At 41.3% G+C, this 15368-nt stretch overlaps 1 protein-coding gene across 1 annotated transcript in view; it reads right to left on the minus strand.

The window, feature by feature from the left end:
• Window positions 1-15368, minus strand: part of LOC113151934 (spermatogenesis-associated protein 16) — a 73348-nt gene that overhangs the window by 27661 nt on the left and 30319 nt on the right. The window contains exons 5-8 of the mRNA XM_026344800.1: window positions 14532-14619; window positions 10033-10180; window positions 6552-6704; window positions 1903-2018 (exon numbers count right to left, since the gene is read on the minus strand). Of these exons, the coding sequence (XP_026200585.1) occupies window positions 1903-2018; window positions 6552-6704; window positions 10033-10180; window positions 14532-14619 (505 nt within the window). The remainder of the gene's footprint in view (window positions 1-1902; window positions 2019-6551; window positions 6705-10032; window positions 10181-14531; window positions 14620-15368) is intronic.

Consider the following 15368-nt stretch of genomic DNA (forward strand, 5'->3'; position numbering starts at 1 on the left):
CAATGAGCCCTCATAGAGAGGGTCAGAGTACAATGTCCCGGTGTCAGCACACAAATACACATACATAGATCTTGCTCACAGTCGAGCAATAATTAAAGAATAGACTGGAATTCACAGTGGAGAATCTGCCATTCTTCCTCTACCTTTTCTTTGTGCTCTCATTCTGCTTTGTAGGACACTTCTCCCCAACTCTCAGTTGATTTCCAGCTGGTGGAGGTTAATGGAGTCTAACTGTCATGCATGTAGTGTGTATTCCCTAGGGTCTGTGTGTTCTACTTGTGACACTACTGTTAAAAGTAAAAGTAAGACCAGAAAAGTAGAAAACGCTAATGTAGAAGGGTATTTTGTGCATTTTTCAGTATGCAGACGAAGTAGAAAAGATATTTTCACTGTGTAAGGTCTGTCTGGGGGCATAAACATACACACTCAAATGTGCAGGTATGTCCAGCGCACTTGATGCTGATAGTGTTTAAGGTGGATTGTTCTGTAAATGTCAAACTGTTGAATTAACGCCTCTACTGTATAAATCAACTAAACTGTACACTACTACCTTGATGATGGAAGATTTATTGCTATTGGATCAGACTGCGTCAGCGTTATGCGCCTAATAAACTGCTAACCCATGCATAAAACACACGCATCTGGTGGGAAACAAGTAATAATAATGGAGAAAGATGGAAATCAAATATAAAATATAAATGACATGACCTGCATCAGCCAGGAGGTGAAAGCAAATGAAGCAACAGATGGAAAGCATGCTGTTTCAGAAAAGAAACTCATTCATGGTCACTTCTGATGACTAATATACTTACCAGTTTAATTATGATGATTTCTCATTGAATTAATGTACAACTTTCTGTTAAGGCATAGAATAAACAGAATGCAGAGCGGTCGAATCCTTATTCAACACTGACCAACACCCTTATAACCTTCTCTCCACTAATCCTGTAATCTTTTCTTTCTGGGTCTGGGTGCAACAACTGATTGTCTGCATTAAGCCCTCTGTACCTGTCTTGGTCTTTGTCTGGTCTAAGGCTCAGCCGTTTCTTTGCGAGTGAGCACTTTGATCACTCAGAAAGACACATGCTCAACATGTGCTCTCTCAAATTACCTACTGAACAAATCATACATCAAGATGACAAAGTATGTTGTGTGAATGTTATGAAGTCAGGAAAATGAAGAAAAGCACATGGTGCATAGATGTTGGGTGACTGCAGAGGTTGTTCATTAAGCCCGTTTTAAACAGTAGCCTTTGAGCTTTGATGTCAGAGCCAAATTAGGCAGATAAGTGAGACTGTTCTCAGATGTGTTAAGATATTTTTCTGAGTACCATTTAAGAACTGTCATAAACTCAGAGAGACCATAAAAAAGACCTGACTTGTGTAATGTTTCATAACCAAATTCACCAGTGCTGCAATAATTGATACTGATTCAGTTTTAATTCAATGCAATGTTATTTGAATGGCACCAAATCACAACAGAAGTTATATTGAGTCACTTTACAGTGTAAGATTTAAGACTTGAGTTTGTGATGAGAATTAAGGGTCAAACATGATAAGCTGCAGAAGAGTGTGCATGAGCTCCCCTACAGATGTTTGTGTGCATCGTCTGTCTCAGTGGCCACTGGTACACCTGCACTATTGCAATCCTATACAGCAGCTCTGCCATGAATTCAATTTTTACAAGGTTGTGATTTTCCAGTTTTTGATGAAACTGTCATGTCACTGTCAGATGATAATAATGTGTTTGTTATTGAATTCGTAGTGGGCAAAGGAGTCGTATTGAAGTGTGTTAAGACATGGTTCTAAACATTTTGCCCTATCCTTTATGTAAATTGGATGGCTTGATGTTGTCCATCACCTTAGGAATCAATTATTGCTATAACTGTTTTTTTCTACTCACATTAATCTGAGTGGCTTGCATCAAATCCAGAATTGACAGCATCTTCTCGAACATGTCACGGAATTTCGGAATTTCCACCTCTTCCTGCTTGGGACTTCGCAATGTTTCCTCTCCTCCTGTGTGTTTGTGACACAACAGATAAAGACATGGATACTTGGATGACATGTAGTTAATGAATACAGTTAGTTAGTTTCTAAAAGTCTTATGTTTACATGGCAGCTGTAAGAAAAACATTTTAGAACATTGATTAAAATCTCACTGATCTGAGTTTGAAGATAAACTACACTTCACTCCAAAAGTAGAGGAACAGTGAGGCCAGTTGCTTAACTTCTGCTAAACACCAAACACATTTGGGTTAAAAATTAAGAGATAAATATGAGACAAAATATCTAAATTTCAGCTTTTATTTCCAGGGGTCAGGATCTTGAGGATAGCACCTTTTGTTTGACCCAACCATTTTTCATGTGAGCAAAAGTACTGGAAAATGTAGACTTAATAGATTAAAGAGAATAAGACTTAATAAATAGTTGTAAATCCTATGTTAGCAATAACTGCATCAATCCCGTGACCAACTGACATCACCAAAGGTTTGCATTCTTCTTTTGTGATGCTTTTTAAGGCTTTCACTGCAGCCTCTTTCACTTGTGTTTTCACAGCACTCTTCTTTAGCATTTGTCTTTTGTATTTCAAGTTTAGAGTATTTATTTAAATTGTCTTGAATATTTTACAGGTTACATAGAACGGTATGGAAAATATGGACCCTGAGGGCTATGACACACTAAGCTGATATCAAAGAACTAGAGGCAACTAAGACTGAGTGATGCGTCACCCTAAAGTTGCCTTCACCTGGATCAAAAAGTGGCCTTTCTTATCCAGTGGGTGGCTGCAAATAGTGCTGGAATCAGTTTCTCTTTTTGTGCTAAGCTAAACAGCCAATCAGAGTGGTCTCTCTCGACAATGAGTCCAACTATGATTCAGCATACTTTGATTTCTTACTTGTCTCAACAAGTAAGAAATCAGCTATCAAACCTTGTACTGAAAACCTGAACTGGTTTAGGTTCAGATGGACCAGGCATGCTTGGTATTGACCTGACCAAACCTACCACACATACTGTACCTTGACTTGAATCCAAAACCCCTCCAAAGGGAAACTAGAAAGAATTATCTACAAATAGTGGTAGCTATTAAAGATATGAAAATTGTGGTGGATCATATCTGCTATCAATATCAAATAAAGGCAGACATACTAAAATGTATATATTTGATAGAATAAAAGGTTTGGGGTCTCACTAATGAAGGTTGAACTGACTTTTGTTACATTTGGTTCTTTAATATGAATCTTGGTTTCATTCCTCTTGACAATCTAGCCACAGGGGTTGCAAGCCAGTGACTTCTGTGCCGGTCCCAAGCCCAGATAAATAGAGAGGGTTGCGTTAGGAAGGGCATCTAGCGTAAAAATTGCCAAAATAACCATGCGAATCATCCACAAGACTTTCATACCGGATCGGTCGAGGCCCGGGTTAACAACGACCGCCACCGATGCTGTTAACCTACAGGGTGTCGGTGGAAATTTGACTACTGTTGGTCGAAGAAAGAGGGGAGGCAGAAGAGTTCGTGGTCAGAGAGAGAAGGGAAAAGGCAGGGACATAGATCTGAGAATAGGGACTCTTAACGTTGGCACGATGACAGGGAAAGGCAGAGAGCTGGCAGACATGATGGAGAGAAGGAAGGTAGATGTACTGTGTGTGCAGGAGACAAGGTGGAAGGGCAGCAAGGCACGTAGTATTGGAGGAGGATACAAACTGTTCTACCATGGTGTGGATAGGAAGAGAAACGGGGTAGGAGTGATCCTGAAGGGAGAGTTTGTAAACAGTGTTCTAGAGGTGAAAAGAGTCTCAGACAGGGTGATGAGCATAAAGCTAGAAATTGAAGGGGTGATGGTGAATGTAGTCAGTGGGTATGCGCCACAGGTTGGCTGTGAGTTAGAAGAGAAGGAGAGATTCTGGAGTGAGTTTGATGAGGTCATAGAGAGTATCCCCAGAGGAGAGAGAGTTGTTGTTGGAGCAGACTTCAATGGGCATGTTGGTGAGGGCAACAGAGGTGATGAGGAGGTGATGGGCAGGTTTGGTGTGAAAGAAAGGAATCTGGAAGGACAGATGGTGGTGGACTTTGCTAAGAGGATGGAAATGGCTGTAGTCAACACTTACTTCCAGAAGCGAGAGGTTAGTGACTGCAAAGTGGTGGTAGGAGAGAGTGTAGCCAGACAGCACCGCATGGTGGTGTGTAAGATGACTCTGGAGGTCAGGAAGAAGAAGAGAGGGAAGACAGAAAAGAAGACCAAGTGGTGGAAGCTAAAGAATGAAGAAACTTGTGAGGAACAGAAGCTGAAGTTGAGACAGGTTCTTGGTGGTCAGGATGAGCTTCCAGATGACTGGGAAACTACAGCAGAGATTATCAGGAAAACAGGTAGGAAGGTGCTAGGTGTGTCATCTGGAAAGAGGAAAGAAGGTGAAGACACTTGGTGGTGGAATGTGGAAGTACAGGAATGTGTCAAGAGGAAGAGGTTAGCTAGAAGGAAGTGGGATGTAGAAAGGACTGAGGAAAGTAGACAGGAATACAAGGAAGCGCAGCGTAGAGTGAAGAGGGAGGTGGCAAAGGCCAAACAGAAAGCTTACGATGAGCTGTATGACAGGTTAGACACAAAGGAAGGACTTGTACAGGCTAGCCAGACAGAGAGATAGAGATGGGAAGGATGTGCAACAGGTAAGGGTGATTAAGGACAGAGATGGAAAGGTACTAACAACCCAGGAGAGTGTGCAGAAAAGATGGAAGGAGTATTTTGAGGAGCTGATGAACGAGGAAAATGACAGGGAAAGAAGGGAGGAAGATGTGGATGTTGTGGAGCAGGAAATAGCAGAGATTGGAAAGGATGAGGTTAGGAAGGCTCTAAAAAGGATGAAGAGTGGAAAGGCTGTTGGTCCTGATGACATACCTGTGGAGGTGTGGAAGTGCTTAGGAGAGACAGCAGTGGAGTTTCTAACCAGTTTGTTCAATAGGATTCTAGAGAGTGAGAAGATGCCTGAGGAATGGAGGAGAAGCGTTCTGGTTCCGATCTTTAAGAACAAGGGTGACACTATAGAGGAATAAAGTTGATGAGCCACACAATGAAGCTGTGGGAAAGAGTAGTGGAAGCCAGGCTTAGGAAGAACATGGAGATTTGTGAGCAGCAGTATGGTTTCATGCCCCGTAAGAGCACCACTGATGCCATTTTTGCTTTGAGAATGTTGATGGAAAAGTACAGAGATGGTCAGAAGGAGCTGCATTGTGTCTTTGTAGATTTAGAGAAGGCATATGGACAGGGTGCAGAGGGAGGAGCTGTGGTGCTGTATGAGGTCGTCTGGAGTGGCAGAGAAGTACGTCAGACTAGTTCAGGACATGTATGAGAGAAGTATGACGGTGGTGAGATGTGCTGTAGGTCAGACAGAGGAGTTCAAGGTGGAGGTGGGACTACACCAAGGATCAGCTTTGAGTCCCTTCTTGTTTGCTATGTTGATGGACAGGCTGACAGATGAGGTCAGACAGGAATCACCCTGGACAATGATGTTTGCGGATGATATTGTGATTTGCAGTGAGAGTAGAGAGCAGGTGGAGGAACAGCTGGAAAGGTGGAGGTTTGCTCTGGAAAGAAGAGGCATGAAGGTCAGTCGTAGTAAGACAGAATACATGTGTCTGAACGAGAGGGATCAAGGTAGAAGCGTTAGGTTACAGGGGGCTGAGGTGAAGAAGGTACAGGAGTTTAAGTACTTGGGGTCAACAGTTCAGTGTGATGGAGAGTGTGGAAAAGAGGTGAAGAGGCGAGTGCAGGCAGGTTGGAGCGGGTGGAGAAAAGTGTCAGGAGTGTTGTGTGACAAAAGAGTGTCAGCAAGACTCAAAGGAAAGGTGTACAAGACAGTGGTGAGACCAGCTCTGCTCTATGGGTTAGAGACGGTAGCAGTGAGAAAGAGACAAGAGGCTGAGATGGAGGTAGCAGAGATGAAGATGTTGAGGTTCTCCTTAGGAGTGACCAGGTTAGACAGAATAAGGAACGAGTACATCAGAGGGACGGCTCACGTTGCCTGTGTTAGCGACAAAGTCAGAGAGGCCAGACTGAGATGGTTTGGACATGTTCAGAGGAGGGATAGTGAGTATATTGGTAGAAGGATGTTGGAGATGGAGCTGCCAGGCAGGAGGGCAAGAGGACGATCAAGGAGGAGATATATGGATGTCTTAACAGAGGACATGAGGTTGGCTAATGTTAGGGTAGAAGATGTTCATGATAGATTTAGGTGGAAAAGGATGATTCGCTGTGGCGACCCCTGATGGGAAAAGCTGAAAGAAGAAAAAGAAGAAGAAGGTTTCATTCCTCTTGACCATTGGCTAAAATCAAATAAAGTTGGATTAGGGTAATCAGTGTAATTGTTAGAATTTTAGTGCTAATGACCAGAGGTGTGTTTAGCTTTGTTGTAGACTGCATATTTATTTATTCCATAACCTGGAGAATATTAGATGTATAACATTTCACCATAAGGCCAAAGTGATGAAGCACTTAACTTCTTTGGTGTATTGACAGCATGAATCAGATTCAATACACACACATTCTGAAGACAAACCTGGAAAAGGGGGCCATTTTCTTGAATGTATCTTCTTGAGCAAGCGGCTGTCCTCTCTCTTGCGAAATCCCAAGGTAATGAAATACTGCTGCGGTGCAGCAGGAGCAGACAGCCAGTCCACAGTGTGGGGGAGGACGTGACCACCTTTGGGATCTGAGGAGATTAAAAGAAAAAGACAGTTGGAATCTGAATGTACATCGTGAGTCAAGCATCAGTTCTGTTAATTGTACTTTGGTCAGTACATATAATATGGATGCTGAATAACTAGCTCTTTGTCAAGCTACCATATTATGATTTTTCTAAGTGTACAATTTGAAATTGTTTCTGACACCACAGTCCTTCTAGTTCTAGGTTCTAGTCCCATGTGATTAAGTTCAGGCAAACATCCAGTTTGTGTCACTACAATATTAGGAAATGTATTTAATGGCTGTGTTAGGGAACTCACAGCACTTGATTAAGGTTAGGGAAAAATTGGGGTTTTGTTCAAAGGTTAATAAACATGACCTCATTCTTACATTTTTTTTCTAATAAGCTAGAACATAACCTTTCCTTAACCATTAGCATAATGTATGAGTGCCTTAACACAACCATAAAAAAGATTAACACCACATCCTGACACATTGGAAGATTTTAGTGATGTATCTATTAATGAGATTTGTTATTTATGTTAACTGTCAATCCATTCTCATTATATTTGTCATATTTTATCTATAAAGCATATTTGTTTCCAGTTTATTTTAAAGAAACAGTATGGAACTGTCATGCCATCAACCAGAACATTAATACCACTTGGTGGTTTTAATGTTATGGGGACAGGGGCCAGCAGAGGAGAGTGTTGTCGGACGCACAGTGCATTGCAGCTTGGTGTGTACGGGGCTGCGTAGTGGGTTGGAGTGCACATCCTAAATCCACATCGCTGTCCACCACAACATTAAAACCACCAGGTGGAGTTAATGTTCTGTCTGATCACTGTACTAGTACAGTATGTGGATATACATGTATTGTAAAGCTTGGCTTTGTATCACTTAGAAACTACACAATATTGTCACTGGTCATCAGTAGCATGATAGCAACAGACTACAAACCTAAATGTAAAGGATTTACTAGATTTGCTGGGAGTGATATTCATAGAGTAATATAGAATCTGTGCAGTCAAACTTCATTGAAATGACTGAGTACATCAGTTAAGGTCACCGTTCTTTTGATAGTGGAATTGATGGGCAGAAAGAAAACTAGATAACAGAACAAATCTGATGTGTGATAAATGGAATATCAAGAGAGTTCATGTTAAGGTCTTTGGGACTGTGCAAAGGTGGAGAAGGAAGGAGAACAGGGGAGAAAATATCATCTTGTCCTATTAAAGACAAAGGTGAAAAGGAGGAAAAAGCAGAGCTAGATTACTGATGAGGCATGCTGGGGTTTATACTGGGGGATTTATGATCTCTGCTCGTGAAGCGGACACTTTGCCATCTCCCCTACTATAATTTCATTACAACTCTCAGTGGAGAGTTTGCCATTCCCGAGGTGGAGATTCCATTTGCGAGGACTCCGCTGATGCATTCACGTGTTTCACTGGGGAGTTCTGAGAATTTCATCAACACTGGTCACTTATATCAGTCAAGGTGTCCTGAAATATGATAATAATAGAGTAGGCAGAGACAAAGAACACCTAGGATTAAAGCAGAGCGTGATAGCCTCCAACTACATAGTGTCACAGAGTAGTGATCTACTACCACAAAGTTGTCCCGTCCTGTGTTTGGTCTGCTATTTCAAAGGTGAATTACTTGTGGCCACACAGGAGTGTGTGTGTGTGTGTCTGTAACTGTTGTTACTGTTAATTTTATGAAATTAAATTAGTTTAGTTGTATGTGTGTTTGTTAGACTGTCCCATAAAGAACAACTTTCTAGGCAGTTTTATTACAACTGATGTGAGAAAGCATCAGTTGTTTTAGCAGATTCCCCATTATGACATGTACATAACATAGCAATTATGGTTGGGGGGTCAACCCCTAACCATATGCTTCACAGATTTGGTTTTAAAACAGTAGAACTGTAAATGATTGAATAGTTGTGGCTGAGGTTGCAATTAAAAGCAGACAGTATACGTATAAGTACAGTATACATGACATTTTAACAGCTTCTGACCTATTAATTAAATGTGACATGAAAAGTAATTAAATTAAAGTAAATGGAGACAAGCTATGCAAAACATAACCTGGAGAATATTAGATGTATAACATTTCACTTTGTTACACATCAAAGTTAATAACCCCCGAAAATATATACCTTTTCCTTATGTTGGGTATAAGAGAAGTAGAGAGGGGTGTGTGTGTTTCCAAGTTTGGAATAAGTGAAAGTCTGAACGATGCATGTGGGTCATATGCACACCCAGCTCCAGGCTGCGTGTTTATGAATGTATCTGTTACTCTGGAAACATCATTAGTATTCTCGGTTTATATGGTTTTGGATGATTCTGGATCCCATTCTCTTTTATAAAGTTGTAGAGTACTGACTGAGGCTCAACTGATCATTTAGATGCTGGTCACGTGGTCCTTATTGGACCCATGTCTGTTTTATCTCAACCTGTGATCCCAGGCACGATAGTCCTTTCCCAAAGGATGTGGATGGTTAGCATTTACAGAGGGAGGCAGGGTTGTCCTTGGAGATTTAGCTTGGTTGTGGGAGTGTAGTAACCCGCTGTCACCTCAGCATCCATCTTTCATTCTTTCTGCTCGGTCCTGCCTCTCTGCTCCTCGCCTCCTCTGACCTCTTGTTACCATATCTCTCTCGCTCTCTCTTCTCCTCAGTGCTCATTTCTGCTGAGCAAAATTTCCCCCTTTCCTAACTCACTGCCTGGAAAAACTGATTCGCTTGTGGACTGATTGCTGTACTGATTGGCTGCATGACCTGCTGGCGAAGCGAGTGTCTGTAAGGCTTGGCTAACTAGCTGACTCCACAAGATACGGGATGACTGGTCATCTATGTTGTCAGAGCAGACAGCCTGAGTGACTGGTTGACCGGGCTCGTTAACTACTGAGAGACCTTATTGAGATAGGCAGCACTAGATAGGATGCAGGAGATCGATCACTGGGAATTATAATGAAAATGTGAGGCGGTATTCAGGCAGCTAAATGCTAATGTCAACATGCTAACACAATGCTAACATGTTGATTTTTAATACAAATAATGCTTACCCTTCTTCTTTTAGTTTAGCATAATTGCATGCAAAAACTGGCTAATTAACACCAGACACAAAATGCTGCTTATGCTGGCTGAAATTTAAACTTATTTAGTGATAACAACTCACTGTGACTGAGAAATAAAAATGTATGCACACAATTTCCAAAAAGGTAATTTCAGCATCCCCAGATTTATCATCTGGGGATGGTGATTCTTTGTATGTGTAAGTTTCACAGTAATCCATTCAGTTGTTAATTCATGCTACTAAAATCCTTTTTTCAGATGTGGAGTTGAAACATACCTGTGTATATGAAGTCAGTGAAGGCACCGTTTTGCATCATGAAGGCCTCTGCTGCTTGGCTGACATGCTCAGCTGTAGGATCTCCAGAGTATGGTGTGTACATCACAGAGATGCCCTCCTCCTTAAGCTGGGCCTCATGGAGCATAGCCTGGGGCAAGAGAGAGAAAGTGGACTACAGCATTAAAAAATGTGGTTCTGGTCACTCACGACATTTACTAACAAGTTCTCCAACATACACAAGGTTGTAAGGTGTGTTTGTCTCTACTGCCTCATATGTCCCATAGATGTATGTCTTGGAGTATCGCCCCTATGGTAACAGGAATCTGAGCATCCCAATAGCTGCTGGCAGGTGTCTCTTGAAATATGAGCAAACACCGCCCATTTGGCCTCAGGCTTCTCCTGAAATAGTGCCACAATGGTTTAATCACTGTATTCACCCACTGAAATCTGAACTCGGATTGCTGGAATCCAGAGTGCTAACCATTACACCATAGAACCAACATGTTCACCATACTGATAGCTAAGGGTAGAAAAGAGTGTATCCATTGGAGGTGACTTGTAGATGCCTAAAGAGAGACCTAGAAGGCAGAACCAGCACAAATAACTGTAAGTATAGGGGATGGAAGCTGTCAGAAAGGCTGGACTGTACTTTATTCAACAGCTGCTTCCTATAGAGGTCATGGAGGTCTGCTTATGATGGCTTCCACAATGCAATCGGGAAAACGTTTCATGATATGTACACACAATTTCTAGGAGACATAGCCAAACTGACCATTATAAATTGGGGATTACTGAAACAATTAAGGTATGTGTCCTACATCATCTCCTTAAGGTGATGAAAATGTTCTCTGTTGTTCAAGGAAAACAGAGATTGGTTCTAAGTGAAAGGAGGTTCATCATTCATACCGAACCACATGACGTGCTGCTGCAATCTGGTGGATCTTCTGTGTTTTTGTAGTGGGATAGATAAATAACTTCCCTGGCTCAAACTTTTTAAACTAAAGAGTCCTCAAACCAAATGTGGCACATTTCGCGCACACATACACACTACATTTGGAAAGGCCTTTGGGATAGAGAAGGAAGGGGTGAGAAAAGAGCAGAAAGCAAAAGTCTCTTGATGTGTTGTGTACTGAAATCTCTCCTTGCACTTATCTCACATCAAGCAAATGCAAATGTCTGAGCTTGGGTGGCAAAAACACACAGAGAGAGGCACAAATCTGTAAAACAGTCCTAAAGACAAAGACAGGGCATTGTTCCAGGTTGGAAGCATCGAGGAGAGCCTCCATGTTGTCCTAGGTGGTGAAGCCATATCCATCCCCTGGCCTTAGATACAGAAAGAGAGAAAGGAAGAAGGTTAAACAGGAGGGGGAATTAGAAAAGAGAACAAAGACTATAAAAAATTCTGTCATCAAGGGTTTCCTTTTTTCTGCCTTGCCCTTGTTTTTTTTTTTTTTTGTTTAAAGCAGAAGAAGCTCTGAATTACTGCCAAAAAGCTGGCTTTGCCCCCCCAACAGACACACACACACACACACACACACACACACACACACACACACACACACACAAATACAAATACAAAAACACGTCCTGTTGCTTACAAAGTCACTTCCTCAATGCGTGGAACTGTGATGTGCGAGGATAAAAAGCTGTTGAAGCAAAGTTTACTTCAGTAAGAGGTCAGTTCATGTTGAGCTTTGCCAGCCCCAAATAATGGTTTTAGATTAGCTTTTTAGTCAAAAGTTCCTCAGTTCAATGTTCCAATGTTGGGAAGGACACTGCATAAAACCTACATAAGAAACAAAAAGGCTGTTGTTATTTAAGTAAGTGGCACTGGAAGAACATTTTGCAGCTAATTAGCTTAATTGGCAACAGGTCAGTAACATGATTGGGTCAGAAGTAATCCGTCAAAAGCTGAGAATGTTTCTCAACATAAAATAAGACTTGATATGATATGTGGCAAAGTGAAAAACCCTTATGTGGTCAGAAGAAATTTGACATCATTTCTGGAAACTATTAGCACCATGTTGTCTAGACTAAACAGGAGAGGGACATTCCAGTGCTCATTTAAAAAGCCTACATATCTGATGGTATGGGGGTGCAAAATACATATAAATAAGTACCTACATCAATAACTACTGTATAGATAATAAACCTTTACCTATATTGATTTTAGTATGTGCATTAATAGATGTGAATAAGAGAATTGTTAGAGACTAGCGAGCCGTAATGAACAAAATCAGCTGAGCACCTTCAACTTTGGCCATTCAACACATCCCACATTTTCACATTAAGGAGTTTAGTCTAGGCAGACGACAACAAATTATGTCTACCTTGGTTTTATGACTTAAATTGCATTCCTGAAGGAAAGAGACAGAACATTCAGTGAACTGAAGGTGTACATGTGGAGAAGGTGAGCCAGCCTATTTAGCTCCTAATTCGTCTGTGTGATATTTCCCATTCATTGCAGGACTTTGGTTTGCACACTGCCGGCCTGAAAGTCACAGTCTACCTCGGAGATAAAGAGGAACTTTTAAAAATCACACTGTCAGTTCATGAAAGGTATTTAACAGGACAATTACTGTGAAGCACACTGTGTTTGTGTTGAATTGAAAGAGTATTTGTTAAGGCTGACATTCAAATACTGACTTTTCGACTTTAAGTTCATGTTGTTCATGTTCTTGAATTAAATGTTTCATTTCTTAAAGTACTAATTTTCTTGGGCAGCTTGGGACAGTCCAGTGAATATACGTCTTTGGACATATAGCCAATTCTGTTACTTACATTCTCATGTCCCAAAGAATAGTATCCTTCCTTCAGCAGAAATGTATCCTCTGCAGACAATGAGCTGCCATGTTTTCACTTTTGGCTGCCTGCTAGCTGCAAACTAACTTAACATTATATGTTCTAGATACCATCCAGTCTCCTTAGTCAGCTAGCATCAGGTCTGCTGCCTACCAGCCTGGTTGTCTTATGGCTCCTGCCTGATGCTGGCCCTGGAAACTTTTTCTTACCATCCTCCGGAGGGCTCTAGGGATAACAACTCCAAAAGCATGTATGCCCGTTAAGAAGCTTCATCAGCTGTCCAACAATGCAGAACCAAGGTCCAAGGTCACCCATGTCTCACCTTTGCATTTGGCCTCTAGCTCATCCGCCACAGTGGTTTTGCCTTGTCCAAAGGATCGTCTCTAACACGACATTTTTCTTTTTTAGTGAAACCCCATTTCATTGATTCAGATTCCAAACTCGACCCTAAAAACCTCTTTCAGCACTTTCTAGTCATCAATGTTCTGAAATGATCTTCAAACTTTTAAAAATTTATTATATATATAATATATATACCTGCTCATAATATATGAAAGGCCATGGTGTATGTTTTCCACCTTTTGATAACCAGCTAGGTAATCAAAGACCTGCTCAAAGCAGAAGTAGATGTCATAAGTAAGACATTACAGCAAGCCTTGTTGGCCCTCGGGCCGTTCTTATAACATTCTCAGGTGACAATCTGTCTCTTCTATGAGATGGGGATGAAGACCAGGACACATTTCTATTCTTTGAACTGGAAGGGTACAGGCTCTAGATCACATTCTGTATTGTCCTCCAGCTTTGACAGGTCTTCTTACGCTTCTTCACTGTCAGCTTGTCCTCTCTCCTCCTAATGTCGTGATCATAGATCTGGTCTCACGCAGTCAATCGTTTGATCATTGTTATGCCACAGAATGAAATGTAGGCAGTGCCCCAGAGGAACTTTATTATGCCAGAGCTGTGAGAAGGATTCCCTATGTGATTTAAGCAATGCTGTGATTGATAGAATGCCTGTGTCTGTGCTAACAAACAATAACCTTGTTACAGTGTTTGTGCCATCCAATTTAAGAGTTATCAGTTGGCCTACCAGTAAGTCACTAAGTAGTTGATCATTGATAGATGTGGTGATTAGGTGATATCTTGTGCCTATAGTTTGGAGGAAACTAAAGGTTTGCAGACGACTGCTTTAACAACTGAGCTACTGCCATCCAAGTAGGTGAGTGGGAGTCAAAACAGGGGACTTTGAAATGAGACACCGGTTCCTTTCCCATTTCAAACTGTGAATGCTGCAATCTTATTTCAACCTACAGTATGCTCTTTTCTCTAAACCTAAGCCTAAGCAACACATAAGTCAATAATAAATGGCAGGTTTCTAAGTGTTTTTTTCCAGTAAAAGGCACTGTCAGGTATTGATGTGAAGACATCTAATAATATATAATATATCCTAATATATGGACTGCACCTTTTACTATAGGCTACCAGTTTTGAGGTTAAGTATGTGGTCAAGACACATGCACACTGAAACATACACTTTCACCCTTGAGGGTTCATCATAAAGACTTTAGCAGGCCTAATTTAGCAGCCAGCAGTTGCTGAACAGCCCTGATTGATAGGCTGGTGAAGACCCCAGTCGGCAAGTCCTCAAATAATGATTCACAGACACACTCGTCCGCTGAGCACCCATCTGTCCTACTCACCTGCCAATAGAGTTTGAGCTTCGTGCTGATATGGCGCTCAGTGCCACCCAACACAGTGCAATACAGCCAGTCAGCAGTCAGCACACTCCTGTTGACAAAAAAAAAATATATGTGTCAGGAAAATCACTGAAGCTTGTACCAGCTGGTAATGAAATAACTTTTACAATACTTTAACATGTCCTTCTAAACGGAGCAGCTATTTAAGAGCAATGGCCAAACACAAAGTTCACAGTAAAAGAAATGCATGACAATGTAAATTATTGTGCAGATGGAGTGGAGTGGCCTTTGTACTGAATCATCCTTGGTTAACACATCTCCTTGTATTATTTGCATGATCCTTCCTTCAGTGTACATTGTGCAATGCAGAGAGAGACCTTGTGCATGTGTTAGAATGACACACAAACTGTGACTCTAGCCTGCTGGAGCAGTTTGATAAATGTAGCATGTGTTTGGCTCAGAACACATCACATCTGTGCCTGAGAAAGAGGCGCACAAGTCTTGGCCCTGTGTATTTGTGTGGTTGAATGAGGCCAACAGTGTTCTCTAATAAAAACACACTGTAGCTGTATTACATCACTTTCATTAGTCTGAATTTCCTGATTCATCATGCTTTATGCTACATTGCTAATATGTACTTGTGGATCTAATTTGGGATCAGGATAGTATATTGAAAGCAACATTGCAAAGACAAGGTTACCATATACAGTATGCAACCCTATAACCCTAACCCTAAGATTTATTTAACTAAACATGCTACATTTGTTTTTTGACATATCAGTTTACAACTAAGCAACCTGAGTATCATTTAACACCCAGGGTGAACATAAGCTCCAAGGG

This window comes from Anabas testudineus, chromosome 4 (genome assembly GCF_900324465.2).
Source record: "Anabas testudineus chromosome 4, fAnaTes1.2, whole genome shotgun sequence".
Taxonomy (NCBI): domain Eukaryota; kingdom Metazoa; phylum Chordata; class Actinopteri; order Anabantiformes; family Anabantidae; genus Anabas; species Anabas testudineus.